The sequence below is a fragment of the Habropoda laboriosa genome, unplaced genomic scaffold (assembly GCF_001263275.1).
Source record: "Habropoda laboriosa isolate 0110345459 unplaced genomic scaffold, ASM126327v1 scaffold40, whole genome shotgun sequence".
Taxonomy (NCBI): Eukaryota; Metazoa; Arthropoda; class Insecta; order Hymenoptera; family Apidae; genus Habropoda; species Habropoda laboriosa.
Window position 1 is genome coordinate 7,512,418 of NW_017100231.1, and position 12,368 is coordinate 7,524,785.

General features: G+C 32.1%; 3 protein-coding genes across 3 annotated transcripts in view; 1 reads left to right on the forward strand and 2 right to left on the reverse strand.

Moving 5' to 3' along the window:
* LOC108571571 (RNA-binding protein 28) overlaps positions 1–593 on the reverse strand; it is a 3,505-nt gene extending 2,912 nt beyond the window's left edge. Inside the window, exons 1-3 of the mRNA XM_017933641.1 lie at positions 493–593; positions 263–408; positions 13–173 (exon numbers count right to left, since the gene is read on the reverse strand). Of these exons, the coding sequence (XP_017789130.1) occupies positions 13–173; positions 263–408; positions 493–505 (320 nt within the window). The 5' untranslated portion in view covers positions 506–593. The remainder of the gene's footprint in view (positions 1–12; positions 174–262; positions 409–492) is intronic.
* Positions 594–1,494: 901 nt separating this feature from the next.
* On the forward strand, positions 1,495–10,313 carry LOC108571512 (transmembrane protein 131). Its single transcript, XM_017933571.1, has 23 exons — positions 1,495–1,649; positions 2,401–2,465; positions 2,591–2,619; positions 3,079–3,162; positions 3,232–3,355; positions 3,615–3,728; positions 3,807–3,929; positions 4,018–4,181; positions 4,259–4,445; positions 4,524–4,632; positions 4,706–4,965; positions 5,055–5,471; positions 5,559–5,747; positions 5,819–6,047; positions 6,133–6,514; positions 6,583–6,798; positions 6,878–7,017; positions 7,430–8,679; positions 8,754–9,075; positions 9,185–9,615; positions 9,688–9,895; positions 9,963–10,144; positions 10,224–10,313. Exons 1-23 carry the CDS (start codon positions 1,556–1,558, stop codon positions 10,311–10,313), a joined length of 5,409 nt encoding a protein of 1,802 aa, XP_017789060.1. The 5' UTR covers positions 1,495–1,555.
* A 938-nt stretch (positions 10,314–11,251) lies between these two features.
* Positions 11,252–12,161, reverse strand: LOC108571618 (cilia- and flagella-associated protein 97-like). The gene is made up of 2 exons (XM_017933696.1): positions 11,409–12,161; positions 11,252–11,335 (listed from the first exon to the last, which is right to left on the reverse strand). Exons 1-2 carry the CDS (start codon positions 12,093–12,095, stop codon positions 11,252–11,254), a joined length of 771 nt encoding a protein of 256 aa, XP_017789185.1. The 5' UTR covers positions 12,096–12,161.
* Positions 12,162–12,368: the final 207 nt, after the last annotated feature.

A 12,368-nucleotide genomic window follows, 5' to 3' on the forward strand; every position in this document is an offset into this window, starting at 1 on the left:
TTTCCAAGAAATTCTTTTTTATTTGTATTAAATATTGCTTTTGATGCATCTTCTAACTGTTTAAAATGAATGAAACAACATCCAACTATTGTACCATCCATACGTTTTGGGAAATTTATTTCTAATATTTCACCAAATGGTTCATAAAACTTCTTCACATCTTCCTTAGTTGCCTGATAATACAAATTGTACAAAGATGAATATGCTAACAAAAATGTAATTATTGACCTTCGTACTTTATTCTGATACAAAATGCACCTACTTTAAATGGTATATTACGCACAATAATCCTAGGCTTTTTACTTTCATCTATATCATCATCTACATTTTGTTTCTCCTTGTTTCCCCTTTGTAATTTTATCTTCTTCCTGTAGATCCGGGAAAGTTTCTTTCTGTCAGTCCTATTATCTATTTAATTTATAATACACATTAATTAAAACCCTTAAAACAATTTTATTTAAAATTTGACATGAATAATGTAATATCACATACTTGTGTTTGGCATGTTATATGACTACTTTAACAATATACGTAAAAATGTAACAATTAATAATATTCACAATAATTTTTATATTTCAATTTGAAATGAAATATGTTATATGCAACATGTATAATTTTTTAAAACATAAAATGTTCACTTCGTTAACATACAGCATGTTATGCTTGTTTATTTTTTAGGTTAGGGCAACTACACGTGTTAAACGAGTAGGTGGCGTTGAAAGCTTTGGAATATATTAAAGAACAGTAACACTTTTGGTTAAATATTCATGTTGTTATTCCCTCCTTGATAATTAGTTGTCTAACAATTGTCAAAATTAATTTCTTAGTTCAACGACAAATAATTAATCATATTTTAGCATTCAACTAATTAAGCGATGTAGAAATTGTAAATTATTTAATTTCAATAAAATATTCAAAAAAACTGAAAATATTCCCACAGCGAAATAACGCGATTGGATGATTCGTATACAAATTGCAATATGTGATTTGTGATTCGTACTTGAGCATTTGCAAACGTAAAAATCAGCGAAATTATGTAAAACAAAACGTTAAAAATGTATAGTAAATTACAAAATAGCTAATGCACATTACATTAATCCATATATCATAACTTAAATGTTACTGTACACACACGTAAAAAATAATAAAGTAACAGTATTGTATAATTCGTAGTTGAATCTAAAACCACTTTCAATCACAAAAATTGCAATTTTATTTGTCTGAAAACTGTAATTAATAAATAAAAGTGCCATCGTTCAGTCATTTTTGGAAAATTTAGGGTATTTATGAAGAAACGAATTAATCGAAGGATTAACAATCTGGCGAACCAATTTTAAATATCAATGATATATTGATATAACAATAAAAGATGCAACAACTACGTATAATCTATCTTCGTCAGATTGGTCGCACGAAATTTGCTTGTGGAAAGGTTTCAAATCGGACGGAAGTACAATCGATACTCCAGAATTCGATAGTGGCAAAAGTATGGCCGAAAGCGGATTTTCATTTCTGCTAAAGACAAAACAGCAAACAATACAGTGAAACTATTATTATGACTGAGTTAAAAGTACTTTATTGCCTCTTCTTGTTAACGTTTTTCGAGCTGACGTCACAAATTCGACCGTCCTTACATGGGCACAATAATGGTAAGTGTATATTTATGCTATTTTAATTACTTCGTTTTGCTACAATAATACACATCTTAAACGATGCTCGTACAATGTTATTTAATTTACGATCAGTTACTATTTACCCAAAATACGATGTTGTTTTAGCCTTTTGTATTATATTTCTTAAATATCGATAAGTTTTCTTTTTCTTTTTTTTTTAAGAAATGATAATGTCTGCACTGGCTTTAACAAAAGTAAACGCTTTATTAGCGGATATCTTTCTGCATCGTTAAAATGCAAATTAATTTTGAATTGACCTAGAAATGCAAACTGTTCTTTTAATACTTCTCAAATATATTTTTATACTGTAGACTTATATTAGGGTCAATTATGGTGACAGAAATGTACAACATTTGTAACAACACATTTTAACAAATAAAATTTTAACATGATATTGTCAGTTGGAAAATAATTTAGGTATTATTCATAATAATTTTATGTCATATGTATGTAAAGAAACTTATGTGAAATAAAAGTAAAGTATAAATATGATGTTTTTCATTATCGATATTAATGAATAATTTTGCTCTACTACTAATAAATGCTTTCTAATTATATGACTGATTGTTATTTCATCAGAACCATCTAAATAATTAATAAATATTTCAAATAATAATTTCCATTTTGTTTTATAATGTATTATGTATAAAAATATTCATAAGTTTATTAAATAAGATAAAAACATTCATTTTTATCACATTGTGAAATAATATTAAATTTTTTATAGCTTTCATACAGGATGACAATGATGTTCAATACCTTTTGGACAACATACCAATGTCAATGCATAAGGTTAGTTATATTTGTCTTTTTAAATGTAAATTCTATTATTACTTTTTTTTTTATTTGAAATACATGTTAACTTTAACAAGTAAGTTTATATGATTTTTCAGTTTATATATATTTTTGTTTTATAGGATTTTACTAATACAGTACATGGGGCTGGGTAAGCATAATACTCATTAAAATAATGGTGAGTGGAAGTAGGAAAGGTTTTCATTATAAGTTTCCTTCCTTACTTTTAAGATTATCATATACAGTATTAAAATTTTCTACCAATGATTTGAGTGTACATAGGGCAAAAAATTTAACAAGCATTTCAAAATAAGGGTTTTAGGACATTTAGGGTTTTCAAGTAATTAACTATATTAATATGATAATAAAAAAATTCTACTGCAGAATACAATATGTTTCTTTGATACTTTAACTAGAATTTTAACCATGTAATCATTTCATTATAGGACTATGTATAAACAACAGCTTTAAAATTCTAAACACTGCTTTACTAACTGTGATTACTTCAAACTAATTTTTCTTGTACCTTTCCTATTTTCAATTTCCACTATTAGAAGTATATCTGAAAAGTACCATAGAATATATTAAAATTGTAGAACTATGTTTTAAGGGATACAACATCAGATGAAGATAAAACACAAGATTCGTTATCTTATGTTTCTTTCAAACCACATGTTTTGGACTTCAAAGAGAGGTATGTGAATCTCCATTGTTAATTATATTACTGTGAATTAATATATTATAATGAGTTTTTTTTCCTTAGACAACTTGGTATACCCCATCAAGAAACTGTGATCTTGTTTAATAGAGATCATAACAAAACAATCCACCTTTTATCAATTTCTGGAAATACACGTCATTTCCACTCATCATTCTTTCGAAACAAAGTAAGTCTTTTATAATCTAAGATAAGTTCGTAATTTTTATTGTTTGAAACAATACATAAAAGACAAAACTTTTCATTTAATTTAACACCTTAAATATTTTTTTCTTTATTAATTCATATGGAATGATGTAACATAATTAAAATTTATTGAAAGAGAATTAAAGATGGAATAATTATTTAATTTATAAGTTTAAAGAGAATGAAACAGTGTAAGTAAATAACAGTAAATTTCAAATATTATCACAATTTGATTTACATAGGTAATACCATCATTGGGAAACACAACTTTCGATGTTGTCTTTCTTGGCAGAGAAGAAGGTGATATTGATACACATCTTTTTATACATACTGCAGATGGAACTGTGAAATATGAAGTAATCAACTTATTATATTTATAAGCATGAACTTTAAATATATTCTTCTTTATTAAAAGTGAAATCCTATTTTCATAGGTAAAAGGAATAAGTGTCAGTAGTCCATATCGACTCAGACCTGTAGTGGGTGTTAAATTACCTTTAAATGCAACATTTACTCCACTTATATACATGCACAATCCACACGCAGAAGCTTTACAAGTATGTATTGAATACTTCAATTTCCTCAGCACAAATTTATCCATCTTTTATTACCTTTATTCATTATATATGTCATGTATTCTCAAAGGTTTTAGAGGTATACAGTAGTGGTGGAGAATTTCAGCTAGAATTACCATCAGGTGAAGCAGAAGGTTCACGCGAACTATGGGAAATTCCACCATATCAGACGAAACCCATCATAAGACTACATTTTAATGCTTACACAGAAAAAAATCATACCGCGTATATTAGGTTTGTCTCTTTACTTTTTCACTTAAGACAATATTTATTCTAGTTGATTCCGTTACTGACAGTTCTCCGAATTACAGACTTAAAGTAAATAACACTTCAGAAGTACTTGTTGTAACAGTTGAAGTTGAAGTGAGAAGCGGGGCTGGTCTTCATTGGGGTGGAAGTTCTGGAGTAATCAATTTAGGTATGGGAGGTTCATTACAACCTCCTATTCACTACCCTATCGCTTTAAAAAATTCGGCAAAGAAGCCAATAAAAGTTATGGTAAGCACTTTCAAAATATATTATATTAACAATTAAAAAATAATTATCAACTTGTAATAGTTTTTTACATTTTTGCAGAATATAATTAGTACGCCAGTTTCTAAAGCATTAAAACTTCATTTTGAGCAAGCGGTTATTCCAGGGGATACGGATATACCGATTGCCATTGGAGCGTTAATTTATGACTGTATGTAATTCAGTTTTGCATTCTGCAAAATATTTTCGTTTCTTCATATATTAGTATACACATTTTATTTTAGGGAAGACTGGTTCAGAATTACAACATTTTAAAGGGAAATTAGTAATAAAAGCCATAGGTCCTGGTGGTTCTAGTCAGAAACTAACAATTCCATGGATAGCACAAGTTCTACAGGGTGGATTAGAAGTAAACGCATCAATTACGCATTATTGTTCTCTCCAATCTAATCAAGCACGAAATTTTAGCGTTGTTAATAAATTTAAATTACCGTTAGCTATCACAAATGTCACAATGTTATCGAATGTGAAATCACTTTTTACGGTAAATAGATTTATTAATGATAACATAGAACTTAAGAAAATGAGTGTTACTAAAAACATACAATTATTGATTTTATTCAAATATTTCAGATAAAAAATTTTATTCCAAGAGTGATAAAGCCAGAGCAAAAGGTTAATATATTTTCTTTACAACTTGCAAAAGATAGAAAAACTGATAACGTGAAAATGGAATCGTCGATTTTAATTCATTCGAACGTTTCTGTGACCGAAGTTCCATTATTAAGTTACGATGGGAAAGTAAGGAAAATTGTTCCCGAAGAGAGGGAAAGTGACGAAGGTACGATGAACTTTGGTACCGTGGGAAGTGGAACTGAAAACGAAGCTATTTTTGCTTTGGAGAATCAAAATCCAATTAACATAGATTTGCATGGGTGGGGAGTTAACATGCCTGGTGCAGTATTGGAACTTATGGGTTGTCAAAGAGGTCCAGCTGATCTTTTGGACAAAGAGCTTCGTAATATAACTGTATGTAGTCACACAGGCAATGTAAGTATTAAATTTATCATATAAAATAATTAATAACAGTTTAACGATAACAATTTTCAAAATTAAATAAATATTCTCTCATTTCAGCAATACATAAAGCCTGGTCACTTAGCTATTTTTAAAATTAAAGTAAAAACTCCGATGGTTGAAGAAGATACAATTGTGGGTGATGTATTTGTTAGAACAACCTATGAAAGATTTATTTTGCCAGTTTACATGAGAGTTGCCCATGGAAGAATTTCTTTGAAGAAACTCATTTTTACGGATTGTTTTCCTGTAAGTGGGTGGAACACTTCATTATGCAATTTTTTAATAAACATTTTCTTGTATAAACAATTCTTGTACAGGGGTCGATTTGTGTGCAACAAGTGAAAGTATATTCGACGTTTGTAAGACCCATGCAAGTAACTCGAATCGCGCCTGTTAATAAAGACAACAGAATAAAGTATATTCCTTTGGAAGAGGCATCGATGCCTGTTATAACGAAAGGCGAAAATTACATTGGGTCAGTGAAAATTGAACCATCGGCTGCTTGTAAGCATCATTGTTATTTGGGCCTGTCATTGGACAGTAATGGTAAGTTAGGTTAGTCGTTCAACTTAATAATGTTTAATAGCACTTTACAGACATTATCAAATTAATATTTTTTATACTATTACAGCTGGCAAACAATGGTTGAACACTTTAGCCCTTCCTTCCCATACGAGGGACTCTGATTTAAATTTATTAAATACGAGATATACGCGGTTTCTGAATTCGACAGGCGGTCGTTCTTGGGACAATGTCACAATACGCCTAGATACGACAGAAGTTCGCGGACACAAATTTTATTTAAACATAAAACCACATTGGCCCAGTTTATTGACTGGTTTTGGTAATAATAAAAATAAAGTTGCTTTAGTATTTCCTTTGACACAAGTCGGAAATACGTCCTATAGCACCATTAAAGTGTATAATCCAAGTACCAGTCCTTTAATAGTACAATTAGTGATGGATTGGAATTATCCACAAGGAACAAGACTTTATCATTCGTTACCTGCTAAGTATGTGGTTAACATATAAGAGATAAACAAATGTAACACAGCATATAGTCACGTGTATTTGTGCACAGGTTTAAGTTCACATGCATAGAATGTGGATCCACAATCGCAGAAGAGTTTAAGCTGGAAGAAAGTATAGCAGACAGAGAAAGGTTTGAGAGAGAATGGGATATTACAATAGCGTCACAATCGATTCCATTGTATTTGAAACCCTTGGAATCGAGAACCATACGAGTATCATATACGCCTTTCTCACCTTCTTTATCATCCGCACTTTTATATATTAGGTAAAGTTCTCAACACGTATAAACTTTATTTCAGTCTAATCTTAAAACGAATATTTTTTTGCACTCTCAACAATTGCAGAAACAACATGACTATTTTGGAAGTATTGCGCGTGATGGGCCAGGGTGCAAATGCACAATTTAGGTTTGGCAATCGAAAGCCAGGTTCTATCACACCTTTATTATTTGAACTTGCCGATAAACATCTTAAAGATTGTGAACGTATGTACGTTTCTTCACCCCCGTTTTATCGTTTAGCAACATAAGCAAATTATAGGGTTAATTAAATAAGAATATCTAATATAAAATAATACACGCACCACTGCTCGGTTAAATTTGGACGACTTCAAATTTAACCAAGCATTCATGTCTTGTTTGGGTTCATTATCATCGGGAGAACCTCACCAATCTATTGGTACTATTTTCATAAAGATATGATGAAAATTATAAAAATAAAAATTTTTAATGTTGGATGATTCAGTGCAACGTAGGCGTTATCCTTTTTCAGTGCTACTTACGTTTATTATATCTCGTTTGTTCAAATTTAACTGAGCACTAGTGTATTTTTTTTTTTTTTTTAAGTGGAAGAAGATAATTGAATAATATATTTTCATTTTCTTTTTCTAAAAAGCAGAAGAACGATTTAAGCGAAATCCAATTCCAAACCTGACAGTGAAGAGATCCTTCATGGCAAGAAACACAGGAGAACTTCCCATAGAAGTGTATGATTTTTATATTAATGGTTTACGATGTGAGGGATACGGGTTCAAGGTATTGAACTGTGCACCATTCAAATTGAACCCGAACGCCACAAGGAAAGTGGAAATAGCATTCACGCCAGACTTCACGTTGTCACGTATCGAGAGGAAGCTTCTGATATCGACTAGTTTAGGCTCTGATAGCGATATCAAGAATGGCATGGTGATACTTAATTTACTCGCAACTCTTCCTCCACACTCTTTGGAAGCTTGTACAGCCGCGTTAACGAGGCCATCATGGGAATACGCCGTCCAATGGGCAGCTATAAGTCTTTCATCGATATTATTAATATGTGTTCTCGCGATTTCGTTTCTCGAAGCAGATCGAATACTACGAGGAGCTTTAGCAAGTTTCTCGAGAGAAAATCCAGTGCAGCCACCTTTAGATTTAAGGCTATTATCGCACATGCCTGTACACTCAGCGCAAGAGTCGACCTCCTTGAAAGAGAAATTAATGAACGAGGAGAAACAGAAAGCGGCAAAGAAAGAAGAAACGTATCCAGATTGGACGCTGATGAACGTGAAAAAGTACAAGGACAAGGATGGTGTACAGAAAGGACTGAAAATTCCTGATTGGTCCGCGGACGAAGAGCGTAGATTTAAATTGGATACCGAGGCAAAGGATCTGTTGTCGTTCAAACGATGCGAAGAGTCGAATTTAGATAACAGTAATGTTATAAGCAATATCACGCTTGGTGCCAAGAAAAAGAATAACAAGAAGCAGAACAACGTCCAAGAAATGCAAACGGACAATTGTATGACGGAGAACAACGTGTTTACGGATATTCAAGCAACTCAGGAGAAGAAGTACACTGTAAATACGTTTACAAAAACAAGTCCTCTGACGAACAGAAAAGGAAAGTCTAATCAAACGACGAGTGTTAAAATGGAAACAAAACTGGTCGACCATGAGGTACAGATTGATACGACGGGACTTCTGAATAATACTCGTAATAAGTTAGATAGTAAAAGGAAGCAAACCGTGGTTGGAAACAGCAATAACAATCATGTGTCGTTTAAGAAATTTGAATCGAACAATAATCAGAGAAATACTCATCTATCAGAGGAAGAAACGTCGTCCACGACAACGGAAAGTTCTGTTCAAGATGATCCGCCGTCATGTAAGGTGAGAATCAAGTTGTGTAAGGGGTAGGTTAGGGTAGGGTGAATTATAAAATAATTTTATGAATATCGTTACAGAATTTTGACCAGGCTTGTGAAAAGTCGGATAAATTACAAAGAAAGCCCGTAACCAAAAAAACTAAGCCTCAATCGATTGCTTCTGTGCCATGCGTAGATTATAAGGATAACTACGAGGGTGACTGCGACGACGACGAGTATGATAAGGAGAGGCATAATAATCCAAACAGGTGGAAAACGAACACAACCAGGTCTACCATAAAACACATTCATACGACACGTACAGTTGAGTCGTCTAAGTTACCACGACAGAATAAAAATCCTCCTCGAAAGGATAAAGGATCTCAAAAACGTCGAGGCATTGATAAAGGGCATATAAAAGGTACGTATGATCTTTTGGTTTACATAAACGTCAGTATACATGATACTTTTGATACTTGATACAGTATATACATTTTAAATTTACATTTCAATTTATTATTTTATTATAGCGGCAACATTGAATGGAAATACTAGTCAAAGGGAAGATTCATCACGTGCACTGGGAACAATTTCCGCTCCGTTACCACCACCGCCATCATGTTGGGGCGAAAACCGCGCCAGGTTCAGTGACGTTGTGGCACGAAGTCAAGAAAGTATTTCACCGTTCTCGAGCTTAAATAAATTACACAAAACGCAAACGACTACGCATAATTTGTCGATGGTTTTTAATAACGACGCCAAAGATGTAGATTATACTAAGCAACAATCGAGTCAAGAATTAATGCAGAGCATGGAGGAATACAGAATGATATCGAAATCGCCATCTCTCTGTGTTCCATCTGTTGAGAAAGAGAAGCCACTTAGTCAGGATTCTTTGAAGATGCAGAATAATTCACAGCACTCGAATAGTTATTTCATAAATGCATTCGCGGAACCGCCGGTAAATTAATAAGTAATATTTTACCAGTTGACATTAGTATACGTACTTTGTCTACATTTTGGAATTTTTTAGTTCGAGCGGGAACTGGTCCCATACGACGATCTTCCAGAAACTGATGAACCATTAATGGAACTGGAAAGTCCCGAGGAAGATACACGATGTCAGTTATGGGAGGATAATAATCCTATGCTTAAGTTATTGTCCGATAGTACAAGTGGATTTCAGTTGGAATCACCAAAATCCTCGGAGAAACCTCCAATGCTAACAGATACGTTAAAAGGTAAAATATAATTAATAATATTTTTGTAATTTTGAAACAGTGTTGTACTGTACATTTTCATTTACAGACAACTGGGCAACAGTCGAAACAAATTGGGAACCTTTGTATACTAGAGCAGCAGTAGGAGAAGAAAGAAGCGGTGTTTGGGGAATAAATACAGGAGGTGTATGGGCTGCTGGTCCATGGGGTGCAGCTACACCACCTGTAGTTTCACAATTGTCTTCGTTACAAACAGAACCGGACACACAGGTATGATTTAAAATTCAAAAGTGTTTTGGAAAATAATGTGGAAAATTGGTTCTCTGATAAATTAATATTCTTACTGCAGGAGAGATCAGGTTTTGATCCATTTCGTTCACTCAGTACAATATGGACACCGTCATCCTCGGAATCTTGGAAGAAAAAGCATGAAGACTAATCTCGTTCCCAAAAATTTTCGATATTGTGTCTTGTGATATCTAGACCTGGTTGAGCAATTTTCTTTTTTAATATGAAAAGTAATAATATATTTATTAGCTACTCATTTTGTGATCGATAACGCTTAAACTACTTGCTGGTTTTTGTTATTTTTCATGTTTCGCGTAATTTGTGATACGTTGTTGAATAGTACCTCGCATAACAATACCGAATAAATTCGGACAAAATTAATTTGTACTTGTTAAATTTTCATATTGTCAAATTTTTCTGCTATCGATTCGAAATCGTACATCTATTTTTGTTTTAATAGTTCCGAGTCTAAACGACCAACAAAAGTTGTACATCTGAATTGGAAGTAACATTTTACAACAATCGAAACATAGATTAATAAAAAAAAAACAGATATGTGAATTTAAAGAGTTTCTAATTTCAAGGATTTATGTCTCTTGATTCTATTGTCTTCGTTTTTTTTTTTTGTACTTTCTACACGTACATAAAAAGTGATGGCAATACTCAGAGAATGTTGGTCTTGATGTTACACAAAAAGGTAATAATTAAGTTATTTGGAACGAGTGAGAACTGTGATTTTTATAGTCTTGACTTGTAGAAATTTCTTCGGTAAGTTTTCAAAACATTTTACAAAGTTGTGATGTATACAAAACGAAATAAAAACGTGTACCTACTCTTCAAGACTGGTAATTGCTGTGTTTTAATTATTTGGATTTTACTTTTAAAAACATATTAATTACGAATAAAATGGTGATAATAATAACTTAGTGTAATTGGTTTTGTTACACAAAGATTGTATCATGCAAAGAAAACAAATGAATCACAACCATAAGGTTTGTATCACAAATTCTTAATGTACGGAGTAAAAACATACTACATACGCATTTTCAAATAGTGTAAAATGTATAAAAATAGTTTGTTTGTTACAGGTTATAAAATCGTCTGTCTACAACCAGGTTTTGTCACGGTGTTCATAACACGTGATTTAGTTTGTTGTATTCTTTGGAGCAGCATCTGTAAATATAAACATTTTAATCATATTAATTTATGCTGAAAGAACTATCCTTACTCAAATATCTGTACATACTATATTTTCATTTTCTATTTTCTTCTGCAATTTTCTTCTGTTTATCGCAGAACTGCTTATTCGAGGTGGAGGTACATTTTCATAAAGTAATTTCTCTTTTGGTCGTTGTTGAGCCATTATCTTTCTCAAAAGTATCTGATTCTCCCATTCTATTTTTCGCAGTTCTTCATCTGTAAAACTCATATTCCTCCTTCTATTTTTAATCTGCTTGATTCCTATATAATTATCCTCAGATGTTGCACTTTTACAACGAATCGAATTAACAATTTCATTGTCGTACGTTGCATTTTCAGATCTTTCTTGTTCCCTTCGACTATCGTTCTGATTATTCTTCCGAGTAGTAACACTGCGTGAAAAATGGGAATTATCGAGAGATCTTGAAGTGACATTACTTTCCTCTGACTCGTTACAGGATTCATCGGAACAAAATGAATCATTGCTGTAAATTGAATCCTCATCTACGGTATCCTTCGTTAGATCTGTATTTTGCTCTATTTCGTTGGGAATTCCAGGTTCCTGATCAACCGTATGTTCTTCGTCAGTTTCTTCTTCGTCCACCTCATGAATACTAGGCACATGGTTGAAACTGTCTTTCATTTCAGAAAAGTGTTCCTGAACTATTTCATTCGTTAACGTCAATGTGTATTGACACTCACAGTTAGGTTGAATGTCTTCTAAATCTGACATTTCGACACAGTATCCGTAAAACGTTTCACTAATAAAATATGAAATACTAATAATAATAGAAAAATGATTCGTATGTTTCCAGGTTAAAACAGCCAAGTGACAGATGAGTTTAGTAACCATGTCAACGAAATACCACACCAATAAAATATTTATGGACTTCATTATTTAAAAGTTATCAACTGTTGTATACTATTACATTAATAAAACATATGTTTATTTTTCAAAACAAATCATATTGCTATGATAACAATGCCTAAACTGAAAAATTATAAA